This window comes from Arachis ipaensis, chromosome B6, assembly GCF_059453495.1.
Source record: "Arachis ipaensis isolate K30076 ecotype BB chromosome B6, ASM5945349v1, whole genome shotgun sequence".
Classification (NCBI taxonomy): domain Eukaryota; kingdom Viridiplantae; phylum Streptophyta; class Magnoliopsida; order Fabales; family Fabaceae; genus Arachis; species Arachis ipaensis.
The window spans coordinates 152,225,297-152,244,075 of record NC_142441.1 but is presented as its reverse complement, the minus strand read 5'-3'; the positions used below and the strand labels follow the sequence as shown (position 1 = coordinate 152,244,075).

The window sequence follows — 18,779 nt, the reverse complement described above, 5'->3', positions numbered from 1 at the left end:
ATTATTTGATTTCTTAACTTATTTGTGGGCAATACATATATTAATTATAATCACAAATTATGCTATTTCAAATTAAATGACTTATATAATGATGATCTCATTGTTTTAAATGCTAATGGAATAAGTCATTATTACTTTTGATTTGGAATTAAATGAGAATAAAACCGGATATTATCTTTTGTTCATTAGATAATTATCTTTTTGGATTTTAGATATATTATCTTTTGGGCTTTAGATACTATTTTATTTGGACTTTAGGGTTTAATGGGTGCCATGCTCAAATATAAATAGACTTTTAGGGTTTCGGTCCCCAATATACCAAAGCCGCCTTTGTTACTCTTTTCCCATCAAAAGAGTTGCAGTACAGCCTCCTAGGAATACAGAAGGCTTTGGTTGAGAAAGATCGAAAGAACCACAAGATCCAAACTCTTCAAATCATAATTCATGTTTATGAATTCAGGTACGCTTCCACATTATGTTATATTTTTGGTGATTCAATATGGATGATTTGGGTCAATTGAAATTAATTTATTCCAACAAGTGATATCAGAGCCATCCATAATTTAGTCATCAAAAATATCAGTTTTTTTTGTATCATTCTTTCGATCGAGATATATATATATATATATATATATATATATATATATGTGTGCGTTATATATATATGTATGGTACTGAGGCACGAACACAGGATTATATTTTTTAATGCAAATATTTCGTATTGTAATTCTTTATACACATACGTTTACTATGGGTGTGTTACTGTGCATACATGTATGGCTTTATTAAACCTTTTGGTGTGGGTTTAATATGATTGCGTGTATATATATATTATGCCCGCGCATACATACATATATATATATATATATATATATATATTTTACTGTATCTATTTTTTTTTATTTATTTGATATGATAATTGATTTATTCTATTAATTGAATAAAGGATATAAGAATTATTATGTATATATAACTTATGCGAATATTAATTGATCCAAAAGGAGATTTATATTTGGCCAAGTTATATATATATATTAATAATATTTGAATAATAAAAAATATTATTTAATTGTTACATAAAGAAACTAGTAACAATTTGGATTATTGTACCCACTAATTTTATAAAGATTTGGTTTTAAAATAAATTGATTGAACATTATGCTGCCAAAGTAGCCTTTTTTGTGAAAATTGATTTATTTAAAACATTAGGAATATGGTGTTATGTAATTCATGCGAATATTGGTCGGCCCAAAGGAAGGTCTATATTTGGCCGAATTACATACACATATTAATGGTAAATAAATATTTGGGTAACTGATTAAGAATAAAGTAATACTTATTATTTATGCGAACAATAATCGGCCCAAAGGAAGTTTATTGTTTGGCCAAATAATAAGCATTGCACACTTTTGTTTATTTTCTATTAATTATGCGGTCAATAATCGGCCCAAAGGAAGTTTATTGTTTGGCCAATTAATAGAAAATATATGCGGTAATAAATAGGTTGCAAAGTTTAAGTTTCTATGTGCGCATTAAGTCGGTCTAAAGAAAGGCTTAATGTGTGACAGGAATTTTGACAATATTTGATTACTGCAATGAGAGTATCACTCACAGTTAATTTTTCTATCCAAAGATTGAAAATTAATGTTGTGCTAGATATCTCAATATGGATTTTTACCCATTAATTAACTAATATTTACTGCATGTTCTTTTTGTTATAATCCAGAAACTATGGCTTTAGCTACCAATGTTTCTGCGCAAATTAACAGTATTCCTATGCTGAATGGTACAAACTTTAAAGTTTGGAAAGATACCGTGGAGATTGTCCTCGGTTGTATGGATCTGGATATAGCTCTTCGGGAGGAGAAACCCACTTCCACTCCGGAAAATCTCAATGAGGTTAAAATAGAGAAGTAGGAGAGATCCAATCGAATGAGCATTATGATAATGAAACACTCAATTCCTGAGGCGTTTCGGGGCTCAATTACTGAGGATAAAGATGCCAAACAGTTCCTAAAGGATGTTGAGAAATTCTTTACTAAGAAATTCAGTGCTCACATGGCTTTATCTTCTCAGTATAAAAGAAAGCGTGATACTACTGCGGATGCGCCTTCTCAGCAGAAAAGGCTAAGAAACAGGATCAAGTTTCAACCTGTTTCTTCTGTAAGAAGGTGGGACACATGAAGAAGGATTGTACCAAATATGCCACTTGGCGTGTAAAGAAGGGTATAATTCTTACTTTCGTTTGTTCTGAGGCTAGTTTAAGTTATGCACCTGTTGATACTTGGTGGGTAGATTCTGCTGCTACTACTCATGTAAGTGTCACTATGCAGGGTTGCCTGTGGAGCCGACCGCCAAGTGATGTTGAAAGATACATCTACGTGGCAGACAATATAGTTGCAGTCGAAGCTATAGGAACCTTTAGATTATGTTCCACGAGTGGATTTTACTTGGATTTATTAGAGACATTTTATGTACCGTCATTTAGACGAAATTTGGTTTCTGTTTCTCGTTTGGACAAATCAGGTTATTATTGTTCATTCGGAGACAATAAAGTCAGTCTCTTTTATAATTCGAATAATATTTGCTCTGGTCATTTGGTGGATAATCTATATAGGCTTAACTTAAATTCATATAATAATGAAATACTGCAAATGGGTACAAAACAAAAACTGAATGAGAATTCAGCATCATTATGGCACAAACGCCTAGGCCACATCTCTAAACAGAGAATTCAGAGGCTTGTGTCGGATGGAATTCTCGGACCCCTAAATTTGGCGGACTTTGAAGTCTGCATTGAGTGCATAAAGGGGAAAAGGACAAACGAAAGGAAATTAGGTGCCGAGAGAGCTAAAGATGTCTTAGAACTGATACATACCGATATATGTGGCCCATTCCCTACTGTCTCTTGGAATGGACAACGGTACTTTATTACGTTCATAGATGATTACTCTCGTTACGGGTATCTATATTTAATTCATGAAAAGTCTCAAGCCTTGGATGTTTTCAAGTCTTTTAAAGCTGAAGTTGAACTTCAACTTGGAAAGAAAATTAAAGCTATCAAATCTGATCGTGGTGGTGAATACTACGGAAGATATAATGGTTCAGGTGAGCAACGTCCCGGGCCTTTTGCTCTTTTCCTAGAGGAGTGTGGTATTGTTCCGCAATACACCATGCCAGGCAAACCTAGCATGAATGGTGTTGCAGAGCGAAGGAACCGAACTCTTAAAGACATGGTGAGAAGTATGATTAGTCATTCTTCCTTGCCTGAATCACTCTGGGGAGAAACCTTAAAGACCGCAGTGTACATCCTTAATAGGGTGCCAAGCAAAGCAGTTAACAAAACCCCATATGAAATTTGGACTGGGAAAAGGCCCAGTATAAAGCATTTGCATATTTGGGGATGTCCAGCTGAGGCGCGACCTTATAGGCCGCATGAAAGAAAATTGGACTCAAGGACAATTAGTTGCTACTTTGTTGGTTACGCTGAGCGATCACGGGGGTACAAGTTTTTCAATCCTGCATCAAGGTCTATTTTTGAGACGGGAAATGCGAGATTTCTTGAGGATGTTGAGTTTGGGGGGGGGGGGGAAGGAAATATTAGGAATGTTGCTTTTGATGAGGATTCTATAACTGACAATGATCAGGACCTTGTGCCTATTATTGTTCAAGATACAGTTATAGTACAAGAGCACAATGAAAATCCTGCTGTAAATCCAGCTACAGTACAAGAGAACAATGAGAATATTGTTGTTGCTCAAGATACTGTTACAGTACAGGAAAATAATGAGAATCCTCCTCAACCCCAACCCATACAGCAAGCTCAACAACCTCAAGAAGTGCCATTAAGGAGATCCATAAGAGAAAGGAGAAGTGCGATTTCGGATGAATATGTTGTCTATCTCCAAGAACATGAGGATGGCATTGGTTTGACAGAAAATGACCCAATCAATTTTCTTCAAGCCATGCAAAGTTCTAACTCTGAAAAGTGGATCGATGCCATGAAAGAAGAGATGAAGTCTATGAAAGACAATGACGTTTGGGATCTCGTGGAATTACCTGAGGGTGTGAAACCAATTGGTTGTAAATGGATATTTAAAACCAAAAGGGATTCTAAGGGTAATGTCGAGAGATATAAAGCTCGTCTAGTCGCTAAAGGCTTTACTCAAAAAGAAGGCATAGACTATAAAGAGACTTTCTCTCCAGTATCATCGAAAGACTCTTTTAGAACCATAATGGCACTAGTAGCTCATTTTGACTTGGAGCTACATCAGATGGATGTAAAGACAGCGTTTCTCAATGGTGACATTGATAAAACGATGTATATGGTACAACCAGAAAATTTTGTATTAGGTGATTCAAAATCTATGGTTTGTAAGTTAAAGAAATCTATCTATGGTCTCAAACAAGCTTCCCGTCAATGGTATCACAAGTTTCATCAAGTCATTACCTCTTACGGTTTTGAGGTGAATATCATAGATGAGTGTGTATACCGCAAGTTCAGTGGGAGTAAATATATCTTTTTGGTCTTATATGTTGATGACATTCTACTTGCCAGCAACGATATAGGCTTGTTGCATGAAACTAAGAAATTTCTATCGAACAAATTCGAAATGAAAGATCTTGGTGATGCCTCTTTTGTATTAGGAATCAAGATATTAAGAGATCGTTCTCAAGGTATTCTTGGATTATCACAAAAGAACTATATCGAAAAGATTTTAAGTAGATATGGCATAGAAAATTGTAGATCAATGGACACACCCGTAGCTAAAGGAGACAAGTTCAGTCTCAAACAATGCCCTAAAAATGATCTTGAGAGGACAGCAATGCATGATAAGCCTTATGCATCAGCACTAGGAAGTTTAATGTATGCTCAAGTCTGCACACGTCCCGATATATCATTTATAGTGGGAGTGTTGGGTAGATACTTGAGCAATCCGGGCATGGATCATTGGATAGCTGTTAAACGCGTAATGCGTTATCTGAAGAGAACAAAGGATTACATGCTCACTTATCGGAGATCAGAAAATTTGGAGATCATTGGATATTCTGATTCCGATTTTGTGGGATGCCAAGATAGTAGACGCTCTACTTCAGGCTGCATCTTCACTTTGGCTGGAGGAGCTATTGCATGGAAGTCTAACAAACAGACTCTTGTAGCTTCCTCAACAATGGAGGCAGAATATGTTGCTTGCTTTGAGGCATCCAAACATGGCATATGGTTGCGAAATTTTGTCACTGAGCTTCGTATAATAGATGACATTGAAAAGCCATTAAAGATATTCTGTGACAATAAGTCAGCAGTATTATACTCCAACAACAATAAGAGCTTGACAAAATCGAAGCATATAGACATCAAGTTCTTAGTTGTCAAGGAGAAAATTCAAGAAAAACAGATTTCCATAGAACATATAGGAACAGAGTATATGCTAGCGGACCCATTAACCAAGGGATTGATCCCTAAAGTCTTTCATGAGCACACTGCTCGGATGGGTGTCAATATTTGTGATGCCTTGGTTTAGTGGGAGTTTATGCTATATGTCCTATGACAGATATTGAGTTATTTTTCTGCAGAATTAAGTTGATGGTTTATTTCATGTTATGTGAAATGTTCATTTTGCAATATTTGTATTGTGTTTGATATCAATAAAGTTGGACCAGCTAGAAATAGACATGCATGAGATCACTTGGCATGTGATTTCCATATTACTCATCCAAATTTGATCTATGTCGTTAAGTATATTAGGATGGTGATTGGCGTGGTTTAGTCACGGCATTTAATGTGGTAAAAGCTGCGGTAGTTCCATATCTAATATATGAGACGGACCAGATTGTTAAAGTAATGAGAGAAATAGCATTCAGATGCGCGCATAAAGTTTATAAAGATGTGATTATGTCCAAAAATAATATATGTATAGCCCAAGTGGGAGATTGTTAGGAAATTATTTGATTTCCTAACTTATTTGTGGGCAATACATATATTAATTATAATTACAAATTATGCTATTTCAAATTAAATGACTTATATAATGATGATCTCATTGTTTTAAATGCTAATGGAATAAGTCATTATTACTTTTGATTTGGAATTAAATGAGAATAAAACCGGATATTATCTTTTGTTCCTTAGATAATTATTTTTTTGGATTTTAGATATATTATCTTTTGGGCTTTAGATACTATTTTATTTGGGCTTTAGGGTTTAATGGGTGCCATGCTCAAATATAAATAGACTTTCAGGGTTTCGGTCCCCAATATACCAAAGCCGCATTTGTTACTCTTTCCCCATCAAAAGAGTTGCAGTATAGCCTCCTAGAAATACAGAAGGCTTTGGTTGAGGAAGATCGAAAGAACTACAAGATCCAAACTCTTCCAATCATAATTCATGTTTATGAATTCAGGTACGCTTCCGCATTATGTTATATTTTTGGTGATTCAATATGGATGATCTGGGTCAATTGAAATTAATTTATTCCAACATATCTCTCTTACTCTTCTAGCGTATCTATGTATGTATCAACAATGTGAACTTAGTGAAAAGTCTAATTTATAGAGGAAATTGAAGCATATCCTCCAAGTATGGCAAGTGCTTCTTCATAATATTAGTGATTAATGATATATAATAATTATCAGCAGCATTAAGTGAATCTCAATTAACACACAAATGAATCGAAATTAATTTATAAATAAATCGAAATAAACTAAAAAATAAACTGAAATTATTTAATGATGACACAAAAGAAAATCAAAACCAATAAAAAATAATTTGCGTGCACGAAAAAAAGAAAAAGAAAAAGAAGGTAAGAAGAAGAACGTATATGTGCAAATTTAAAAGGAGAAAGAGAAGACGAAAAATGATATGTTTTGCGTTATTGAAACGCGCATGTAATACACACTGGTATGATGAAACTAATTTTTGTTAAATTTAAATTAACTTGATTGAATTTGCTTGCCAAAAATACTTGAATGTGCACCTAAACTGAATATTCACTTAGTCACTTGGTTGTTGCATAATGTATTTTTTATTTTTCAATTCAACTAGATATTATTCATTAAACTCTTTCAACTTTTAGCTATTTTTTTACAAAAATTTCAAATATAATTACAATAATCGCATATAAATTCGATGTTCTTTTTTCTTTACATTCAAAAACATCAATTTCGAAACTTTAAAATATCAATTATTTTAAATTAAATTTAAAATTTTTAAAATTGTAGCTTTTAAAAAAATACTAAACCATTTAATCTAAGAAACAAAGAAAACAAAAAAAAAAAAAAATAAATGAAGAGTTTTGCGAAAAGCATACGATGTTTTTAATCTGGAAGCAAGAAAAACGAAAACAAAAAGTAAAAAGAAAAAAAAAGTTTTAAACAAAGAATTTTTTTATTGTGGTGTTGTTTAAATATTTAATGATACTTGTTTTAGATAAATTCAAACAAATTCTAGATGTGTTTAAAAAGTATTTTAGGTGTTATTATATTATTTTAGATATGTCATAGATTTATTTATTTTTGAATATGCTTTGATTACAAAGACATTATATTGAATCTTCACAATACATTTAAAATTATATAATTACACACAAAATAAATTATGAAAACATCTAAAATAAAGTCATCTTTCAAAATTAAACCATATTCTAAGATATGATCATAACATGATCAAGTAACAGCACTAAAAAGTTGAGAATTTGGTAAAAAGTTAAAACATAAAACTCTAAAGATTTTATTGAACAACAATGTTAAGGAATCAAGAGGATACCAGCCAAAAATCAGACAAATGCCTTTGAATGAATCTAAAACCTTTATGTGGATGGTGCTTATACTAGACATTAGGATGTTTCTTTTCTTTGTAAATTAGATGGTTCTGAATCTATTTTCTGATTTATCATGTTTTAGGCATTTGGAAAAGAAGGAGGATGAAGAGACGAAAGCTAATTGAATCAATTTCCGTGATTCACGTTACAATGATACTGAAGGTATCTCTTCCTAATTTGAATGTGGTGAAGCATTTAATAACTAATATTTTAAATCATAAATAAATAAAACTAATTACTATATTTATAATTAATTAAGTTGTTTCATTCTTGTCTGATTTGAAGTTGATTCCATATATTTTTCCTTTTATTTAATTCAATAAGATCAGATTGTCATTCAACTGGTTTTAGTAAACAAAGGCGTACAATATATAATTGGAAGGTGGGTACTTCCATGAAGATATTATAATTGCCTTCATGTGATGATTTTTTTTTTACCCTTAGATGATGGATTGTAGAGTTAGATTTTAATATGTTATAAAATTGTTGTTTTTATTTGAAGTGTGGCCAAATCAATAAATCACACTTTTATACAAAGCATCTTCATAAAAAGATGTTTTTTGCATCTTCATTAAAAATGTCTGGAGCTGGAATTTCTTTTGTTGGATAATCTTCATTGGTTATAATTGTAAGTTTGGTTTGTTCTCTTTATTGCTGTATGTATGTATGATAATTATATTGGATTTACAATTCTGATTAATGAATAATGTTGACTAAACAAACACACACACATACACACGTACAACTTCATCATAAATTTTACTGTCTTGACTCGTCCTTTTACTCAATAACTAAGAAACAAGATTGTAAAGAAGTAAACCATGTTGGTCATCAAGCAGAAAACTTTAACAAGGGATTGGATGTACTTTCCTCCTCAAAACTTGAAGACACATAAGAATTATTTGAAGCATCTATTCCTGATGAGTCAACTTCTGAATCTCTTTGAATCACATCATTTGGATAATATGAAGGTTTTGGAGGCATTTCAATACTTGCAACATCTCCTTCTAACATTTCCACTACTTTATTCATTGAGGGACGATCACTTGGCTTCAGTTGTATGCACCACAATGCAATTATAAACATCTTTTTTGCTAACTCACTCCTTTCTTCATGCATAAAAGTTTCCATCTCAATCTCATCATTTTCCTCAACAGCCAACCGATCATATATCCAAAATGGAAAATAAAGTTGACTTGAATGCTCTGCATGTGGATTCAAATTTCTTCTTTGACTCGCTATTTCCATCAAAAGCATTCCAAAGCTATAGACATCAGCCTTGTAAGATACTGCTCCAATATTTTGATAAAACAGCTCTGGGGCCATGTAACCAATGGTTCCTCTTGCTGCAGTCAATGTTACAATACTATTATCAAGAGGATATAGTTTTGCGAGACCAAAGTCTGAGACCTTAGGAATGAAGTTCTCATCAAGAAGAATGTTGTGAGGCTTGATATCAAAATGTAAAATTTGCATATCACAGCCTTCATGCAAATAAGCCATACCGCGTGCCACTCCGAGAGATATCTCAAACATCTTTTGGGAAGTTAGAGATACACTTTCTTCTTTGGAAAATATATATTTATCTAGAGAACCATTTGGCATGAATTCATATATAAGAGCGCGTTTTGAACCCTCGACACAAAATCCAATCAACCTTACCACATTTGCATGGTGTATTCTACCAATGGTAGCAACTTCACTGATAAATTCTTGGCCATTAGCTTTGGCTTTACCCAATATTTTTATGGCTACAAAAGGCCCACTTCGTAGTTTTCCTTTGTACACTGCACCAAATCCTCCTTCTCCCAACTTCTCCTTGAAACCTTTCGTCATCTTCTTTATCTCTTTATATGAATATCTTATTGGCATGAGAGTGTTTCCTTGTAGAAAATCCTCAATATTTTCATAGATTGATATATGCCTTCTTCGAAACGTGTAGATCAACAATGCAAAGAAAAACATGACACCTATTGAGTATTTGAGGATTATGTATGACATCAGAAACAATCCCATGAATAATCCAACCTTAACAACAGGTATTACATCTTTTTTGGAGAAGCGTTCACCACTGTCCATGTCTACCACTTTGCAAAGTCCTGTGTAATTATAAGAATATGGATCAATCCAAATATATTTGCTGCTAACGAACACATATAAAACTTTATTCAAAGTATGTACAAGGAATTTATTATTTGAGATATAATATATGTAGATGTAAAAAGAATCAGACATTTGAGTCTTAGAACACACAAGACTAGAATACAAGTTTGACAAATTAGTCTTTAAAAGATAATTCATCATTTGCCTCATTTGTTTACCTAGTCCAACCCAAGTTATAAATGATTTAATATTACTAATTAGCTTTCTTAGTGTTAACTAAAATATTTTTAAGGACAATGTGGTGGGATGAGAGTGTGAAGGTGAGCAGTGGTGGTTGCGGATTTTTTTTTTCTTTTTCTTTTGAAGAGGGAGAAAAACTGAAAAAGAGGAGTGGTGGTGGGAGCAATAGTGTTGATGGTTTAATGGTGATGATGATATGATTGGGTTTAGGATTTTGGAGAAAAATAGAAAAAAAAATTAATTATTCATGATGAAAAATTAATGATGAAACTAAATTAAATTAAAAGTTAACAATATTTTAAACTTTTTTTAAACAAAAATTATGAAAAAGATTTTAACCTAATGTTAATATTATTTTTACATTTACCTATTACAGACTAGGGTTGGATACTTCTGGTTTCAAACTTTGGTATACAGGAAAGGTGAAGAATAGGAATGGGGTTGGAATAATTGTGGATAAGCAGTGGAAGAAGGACGTAGTGGATATCAAGAGGGTGGGAGATCGGATCATCTCTATCAAACTTGTGGTGGAGGGAGGTGCTTTCCATGTGATTAGTGCCTATGCACCACAAGTGGGTTCGGACGAACAACACAAGATAAGGTTTTGGGAGGATCTAGAGAGTTTGGTTCAAGGCATACCTTTGGGAGATAAGATTTTCTTAGGAGGAGATTTAAATGGCCATGTGGGGAGAGAAGTGATTGGATATGGGAGTATTCACGGAGGCCATGGTTTCGGGGTGATCAATGCCGAGGGTAAAACTATTTTGAACTTTTCCTCAACCTTTGATCTTCTCATCGCAAATACATGTTTTAAAAAGAGAGATGAACATCTTATAACCTATAAGAGTGGCATGACAAGCTCTCAAATTGACTTCTTCTTGTTGATGAGAGTCGACCGGAAATTTTGCATTAACTGTAAAATTATCCCGGGAGAGAGTTTGACAACACAACATAGGGTGCTCGTCATGGATTTTCGCGTTGAGCAAAAGTTGAGGAAAAGACATCATACGAAGAACCCAAGGACGAGGTGGTGGCGGATGAAAGGTGAGGAACAAAGAAGCTTCCTAAGACTGGTAGGAGAAGAGGCAAAGTGGGATGGAAATAGAAGCGCGGAAGAGATGTGGAGGGAGATGGCAGAAGTTATTAGAAGAACAGCAAAAGAAAGTTTTGGTGAATCTAAAGGAATAGGACCAAGAGACAAGGAGTCCTGGTGGTGGAATGCGAGTATACAAGAAAAGATAAAGATAAAAAGGGAATGCTTTAAAGAGTGGTCTTTATGCCGCAATGCAGATAATTGGGAAAAATATAAGGCGGCTAAGAAAGAGACAAAAGTGGCTGTAAGTGAAGCAAGAACAAGAGCATATGAGGGTCTCTACCAGTCTTTGGGCACGAAAGAAGAAGAAAAAGGTATATATAGAATCGCAAAGAGCCGGGAAAGAAGAACGAGAGATTTGGATCAGGTTAAGTGCATAAAGGATAAGGATGGAGAGGTATTGGCTTAAGAGGAGAAGATTAATGAAAGGTGGAAGAGCTACTTCTACGAGTTATTTAATGAGGGACAGAAGACTCTTCCGAGCCTTGGTCGATTATGCACAAGGAAAGAAGATCAAAACTTTGATTACTATCGAAGGATTCGAGACTTCGAGGTAAAAGAGACTCTAAAGCAGATGAAAAATGAGCAGGGCAGTAGGACCTGATAATATTCCGATTGAGATTTGGAAGGGTCTTGGAGAAAAAGGCATCAACTGGTTAACCATGCTTTTTAATGAGATTTTAAGGTCAAAGAAGATGCCTGATGAGTGGAGAAAGAGCACCTTGGTACCTATCTACAAGAATAAGGGGGATATATAAAGTTGCGGAAACTATAGAGGAATTAAGCTTATGAGTCATACTATGAAGTTATGGAAAAGGGTGATAGAACGGAGGTTGAGAAAAGAGACACAAGTAACAGAGAACCAATTTGGATTTATGCCAGGCAGATCTACCACTGAAGCGATATACCTATTAAGAAGGATGATGGAAAGGTATCGTAGTAATAAAAGGGATCTAGATATGATGTTTATTGACTTGGAAAAAGCGTATGATAGGGTACCAAGGGAGGTCTTATGGAAGGTTTTAGAAAAGAGGAGAGTAAGGATCGCATATATTCGGGCAATTAAAGACATGTATGATGGGGCCACAACTAGTGTGAAGACTCAAGGTGGTGTGACAGAGGAATTCCCTATTGGTATAGGATTACACCAGGGATCATCCTTAAGTCCATAACTTTTCACATTAGTCTTGGAAGTACTCACAGAGCACATCCAAGGGCCTGTGCCATGGTGCATGCTTTTTGCCGATGATATCGTCCTTATGGGAGAGTCAAGGGAAGACCTAAATAAGAAGTTGGAGTTATGGAGAGAAGCTCTAGAAGTGTATGGTCTGCGCATAAGCCGTAGCAAGACGGAATATATGGAATGTAAGTTCAGTCTAAGAAGGGAAAACCCCAATATAGAGGTGAAGATTGGAGAAAATATCCTACGAAAAGTTAAAAGTTTTAAGTATCTTGGGTGCATTATACAAGATAATGGAGAGATTGAACAGGATGTAAATCATAGGATCCAAGCAGGTTGGTCAAAATGGCGGAGTGCATCTGGTTTTATATGCGACAAAAAAGTGCCTTTAAAACTTAAAGGTAAATTCTATCGCACCGCTATAAGACCGGCTATGCTGTATGGTACGGAGTGTTGGGCGGCTAAAGGGGAGCACGAACATAAGCTGAGTGTGGCAGAGATGAAGATATTGAGATGGATGAGTGGTCATACGCGATTGGGTAAAATAAGGAATGAAGATATAAGGGAGAGAGTTGGAGTAGCACCCATTGTGGAAAAGATGGTTGAATCGCCTCTCAAGTGGTTTGGACATGTGAGAAGAAGACCAATAGAACATCCAGTCAGGAGGGTGGATGAGATGGAAGATGGACAAAGGGCGAAAGGCAGAGGAAGACCTAAGAAGACCATCCATGAGGTGGTCAAACGAGATCTACATGTAAACAGTCTCTCTGTAGACATGATACATGATAGAGCACAATGGCGTCGTTTGATTCATGTAGCCGACCCCACTTAGTGGGACAAGGCTTTGTTGTTGTTGTTGTTACCTACTACAGACTCCTTTTTTTTTTTTTTTTTTCCACTTTTAGTTAAACATCTTTTAGTTCAATATATGGCAGTATATCCATTTTATGATTTGTCACTTAATTAATTTACTAATTTAAAATGTCTCTTATACTCCTCATGACCTCGTCCACTTATGCCAAACAATAACATTGAATAGGAAAATTAAATCATGCAAGTGTACATATATACTATGGAATGAGAACTTACCTTTCAAAATTCCGTATGCAAAATCTGTCGAAAAGAATCAGTGAAAAGTTAGCAACATGGTGAAGGCAATAAAAAACTAATAGTGATAACATACACTCATAAAAACGGGTTGTTTATATAGATATCACATGTTTCCACATTTGACGGCTAAATTTGACATCAAACAAGATTTGTAACTTTTATACTTAAAGTTTCCAACTCTTGCTTCCTCCTCTCATTCATATCTAGGTCTGATTCTTGCTCTGTATTGTTCTGTTTGTAATCTCCCACTTCTTCAAGAACTCTAACATCTACAATGAGTGTACAAAAAGTAGTCGCCATAAGGGATAAAATTCATACCTTGTGCAATTATCTGTAGCTTTGACACGTTTCCTAAATCACAGTAATTAAACAATCTATTAGCTCTCTAATTTTGAAAATAATCAGACAACAGTGATAGATAGATCTGCAACTTTAATTTTCTTACCACATTTGTAGTTCAGCAGTGAAGTGTAATCACAGACGGGAATATCCGGATCCCCACAGGTGATGTTCTGAGTGATTTCGTTGAATAAGCAAAAATCCTTGATCCCGCATTTATCTTCACGAGCAAACCCATACATCCACGAAAGTTCAAATCCGTAACTGAGTTTCTTATGGATTTCAGAGTATGCCAAGTTCTCTTCGATGAACACTGAATCTTGCCATAATCTCGGTGGAACAAGAAACGATGAGGCTGCAATCATCTTCACACGGCAATCATCTCTTAATTCAACCACCGCCAAGTCTCCAAGAACAGCATAAACATTATTACCGCCTTCGTTAATGCAAGGAGCAGTATTCACGTATCGTGGATCGTCCCTCACCGGATCGGTGCAGTTCAAGAACACCACGTGCTCGAACATTCTCACTGAGTTCTCCTCCGGTGTGGAGCCATTTAAGGAGACTCGTTCTTGAAGGGATTCGTATTTTCCGGTGCCGAATTCGGCGACTCTTTGGTAATAATAGTCATCCCCAAAGGTACTGAAATTGGTTAGGGATAAAGAATAGCGAGGAAGGGTAGAACAGTCATTCTCTGAGATGGCTGGATCTACAAGGCGGATCGTGAAGTTGTTGTAGTTTATTGCCTCAACATGGTAGGTTTTACCGGGAAAAAGATATAAGAGGGTGATGTTATTCTCGCAAGACAACTCGTACCTCCGGTCGCCACAGCTTGCAGGGTCGCCCCTCAGCCGGAAAGGATGTGTTATGGTGGTGACTTTGCCGCATGCGGAGGGCGTACATGTTCTGTTATGATCAGCAGCAGCTGCAACTGTAACAATCAGGAGCAGCAACTTTAAGCGGGAGAAGCAGAAACCTTTCCTACTGCTCATCATTGATCAGGAATTAGCAACTTGCGGTGAGGACCAAACTGTTTTAATATTGATTTGGAGAGGTTTACTTCTAGTTTGGGTTGGTGAATTTCGTGAGGTTGTTTGTGAAATCGATTATTTATAAGCTTTTTTTTTTTGGTAAATCAAAGAATGTTTGGTAAGAATATTTCTGAATGGAATTTGGAAAAGCATATACAGAAAATTATGAATTAGAATTGGACAGCCTATATTCTTTCAATTCAGAAGAATACAAATAGTTTTGCAGATTGTATAGCTTAAAGTCAATCATAAAGTGAAGATCAACATCTAATAACTTTAAATATAAATTTAGCCAATTAATTTGATTTTGTCTTTATTTTTTTCCTTTCTTTTTTGTTTAGTCACCAAAAAAAATATTTTTCGTGTAAACAATTCAAACTCATATACCATTTTCAAGCATGTATTCAGTGGCAATGAGCTAACTACTTTTGAAAAACCCTCTTTGCCATTTTGACTTGGAAACCAATGCATAAGCATGTATTCCAACCATTTAGACATTGTTTGGATGTAAAGTAGAAAATGGGTGAAAAAAAAATAGGTGGAAAGAAAATGAGAAGAAAGAAAATAGAAAGAAAAGTTAATTTTTTTTGTGTTGTTTGGATGAAGAAAAAATAGAAGGAAAGAAAGTAAAAAAAAAATTTTCTTTTGTTTGGATGGAAGGAAAAATAAGAAGAGAGAAAATTATACTAAAATAAAATTACATTAATACCCTTTATAAATTATAATATACTAATATTATAAGGACACATTTGTAATTTTATCCATTTTCCATTCCAATCTAAGTTTTTTTCTCAACTTTGGAGAGAAAATTTTAATATGGTCCCACATGTACTTTTATATTTTCCATTCATTTTCCTTCTTAATCCAAACAATAGAAAACTAATTTTTTCATCCATTTTCTTCTCCTTCGTTTTCTTTCCTTCCAAATTCTTCTAAACCAAACAAATTGTTAATGTTAGAGTAAACTTTATATTAGTCAATGAGTTCACACATACAAAAACCAAGGAAAGAAACATTCAAGTAATTTCTCAAACTCACATTCTTCCTTGCCAGTTGCCACAGTGACCATGGAAGCATTATTCATCCTGCTTCTGCTTCTCAATTTCAATCTCATCAACATCGGAATTAGCCACCGTGACCCTGTTCAATGTCCCGTTCGCCTGTACTGTACAAAAAACGAAACCAATATTCTTGAGCTCCCTGGAGTTTCATCCTCGGTAAAACTCCCCGTCCGTCACATTAATTTCAAATCCAAAACTCTAGAAGTATATGGTGCCGGAATCTGTTTGTCAGAACTCTTTCTCAAACTCAATTATTCATCATTCTATCCTTTCCGATTCATTCGAAGAGATTTTGTTTACTCTGCCCCTGGTTATGATGAAAACTACCCACTTAAACCCACCAACATTACTTTCTTCCACTGTCCTTCAAATAGTGAGTACACCACGTTACCTTGCCGGATTCAAGCGGCCGACGATGACGACGGCATTGTCAGCACGAATCTTGTGCGCTGCACAAAACTGTCCCATCAGGTTCTGCCAATGCACGCCGAATTTATAAGGGATTTTTCATTCTACTTGGTGTGGTCGGAAACGAATTTCCATAGTGGATGTTTCGTTGGTTGCAACATGCCCAAGGGGACACAATACTATGAATCAATTATTTTACCCATTATAGGTGAGACAATACTATTACTATTACTATTATTTTATCTTCATAGAATATCATTTATGTTTGAAACTCTGCCCTATTGTATATTGCCAAGAACTATGCCTATCCCAAAAATATTGTATTAGTTTTATGAAATAAATTTAGTATTACAAAATTGAATTTTGTTATAATGGCATGCAGGTGCAGCTCTCCTGTTCTCAACACTGGCTGCCTTGTATTATATATATTGCTATTATAGAAACAAAGGGGAAGATCAACAAAGAGTTCAAACTTTTTTGAAGGACTACGAGGCATTAAACCCAACAAGATTCTCTTATGCTGATATTAAGAGAATTACTAAGCAGTTTAAGGACAAGTTAGGTGAAGGAGCTCATGGAGCTGTCTACAAAGGTAAATTGTCCAATCAAATTCTTGTTGCTGTCAAGATCCTCAATAACACAGACGGAGATGGGAAAGAATTCATAAATGAAGTGGGAACTATGGCCAAAATCCACCATGTCAACGTGGTTCGCTTGCTTGGATATTGTGCTGATGGATCTCACCGCGCTTTAGTTTATCACTTCTTCCCCAATGGTAATCTCCAGAGCTTCATTGCTTCGTCCAGCGACAAAGAAAGCTTTGTCGGATGGAACAAGTTGCATCAGATTGCTCTCGGCATAGCTAAAGGGATTGAATATCTTCACCAAGGCTGTGATCAGAGAATTCTGCATTTTGATATTAATCCTTACAATGTCTTGTTAGATGACAGTTTCACTCCAAAAATTTCAGACTTTGGTTTGGCTAAGTTATGCTCGAAAAATCGAAGTACTGTATCCATGACTGCAGCTAGGGGAACCTTAGGATACATGGCGCCTGAAGTTTTCTCTAGAAATTTCGGCAATGTATCTTATAAATCCGACATCTACAGTTATGGGATGTTATTGCTTGAGATGGTTGGAGGAAGGAAAAATACAAATGCAAGTCAAGAAACATTTCAAGTTCTATATCCCAATTGGATACACAATTTGCTTGAAGGAGATGATACATATATTCCTATTGATGATGATGGAGATTTTAGAATTGCAAAGAAACTGGCAATAGTAGGACTATGGTGCATCCAGTGGCACCCGGTTCAGCGTCCGTCCATGAAAAGTGTAGTTCAAATGCTTGTTGAAGGAGAGGAAAGCAAGTTGAAAGTGCCGCCAAATCCTTTTGAATCTGCAGCTGCGACTACTTCAAGTGCAATTATTCCAGCAAGACGTCTGAATTTGGAGTTGGAAGTAATCCCAGAAACAGACTAGTTTGATTCAACATACTATTAAACATTTAACTAGCACTTGGTGTGTGTGCATGTGTGTGATGTTGTAATCAAAGAAAGTTGTTTTTCACCTTTTAATTTTTTGTTGTGTATGGTAAAAAATACCTGCAAAAATATATATAAAAAATGGGTTAGCTCCTGTTAGAACGCTACGTTACTTAGTATGTGTAACATCTATTTCAATTATGAAGCTAGGAACCGACGAACCGTTATGCATCAATACAAACTATATGTCGATTTCAGAGGTCGCAGTTGAGCTGCTTCAGAAAAATGTTACGATGGCCATAAGAATAGAAAAATAGCATATGCCCCATTGATAAATTAAGCTCTAAAGCTGAGGAATTGTAAGGAGACAGAGAGAGTAATGTCACACTTAATCGCACATACATTGCCTGATTGAGTTGTTAGATAAATGAGTTAACTAACTCTGGTAAAATATATATTAGAAACATAACTTCAGAAAAAATTTCTACAGGTCTATTATTCCTGAGTTTCTTTTGCATAGATTTCATGTGTTGAAATTGTAGATTTGGTTTATATTTTTTGATAATTACGTATGAGAAAGTCTAGGGGCCAGCAACTTTTGTGTTTTGTGGCCAGCACTTAACCATCAAAAGAAAAGTGAGTGATCTCCCACCATTGAATGTAATCTCACACCATTAAAAATACTATTGATGGTCAATTGATGGTTACAAAATACAAAAGTTGCTAGCCCTAGCACTCTTCATTACATATTTATGTTTTTTTTAATGATATTTTCTTACTTCATATTTTAGTTAGCAGACCACAGGCCAAATTAAGATGGTATAATAAAAGTCTGATTTTGTAGAGTTAACTCTCAATTTGGTCCTTGAAATTTGGCCTAATGCTCAAAATGACCCCCACAATTTCGTTGGCC

At 35.0% G+C, this 18,779-nt stretch overlaps 2 protein-coding genes across 2 annotated transcripts; one reads left to right on the top strand and one right to left on the bottom strand.

Moving 5' to 3' along the window:
• Nucleotides 1-8,482: 8,482 nt before the first annotated feature.
• LOC107647799 (LEAF RUST 10 DISEASE-RESISTANCE LOCUS RECEPTOR-LIKE PROTEIN KINASE-like 2.1) lies at nucleotides 8,483-14,952 on the bottom strand. The gene is made up of 4 exons (XM_016351847.3): nucleotides 13,989-14,952; nucleotides 13,862-13,894; nucleotides 13,523-13,546; nucleotides 8,483-9,916 (listed from the first exon to the last, which is right to left on the bottom strand). Exons 1-4 carry the CDS (start codon nucleotides 14,875-14,877, stop codon nucleotides 8,649-8,651), a joined length of 2,214 nt encoding a protein of 737 aa, XP_016207333.1. The 5' UTR covers nucleotides 14,878-14,952; the 3' UTR covers nucleotides 8,483-8,648.
• A 914-nt stretch (nucleotides 14,953-15,866) lies between these two features.
• Nucleotides 15,867-18,031, top strand: LOC107647798 (rust resistance kinase Lr10-like). The gene is made up of 2 exons (XM_021105366.2): nucleotides 15,867-16,590; nucleotides 16,765-18,031. The coding sequence occupies exons 1-2, from the start codon at nucleotides 15,981-15,983 to the stop codon at nucleotides 17,862-17,864; spliced, it is 1,710 nt and encodes a 569-aa protein (XP_020961025.2). The 5' UTR covers nucleotides 15,867-15,980; the 3' UTR covers nucleotides 17,865-18,031.
• Nucleotides 18,032-18,779: the final 748 nt, after the last annotated feature.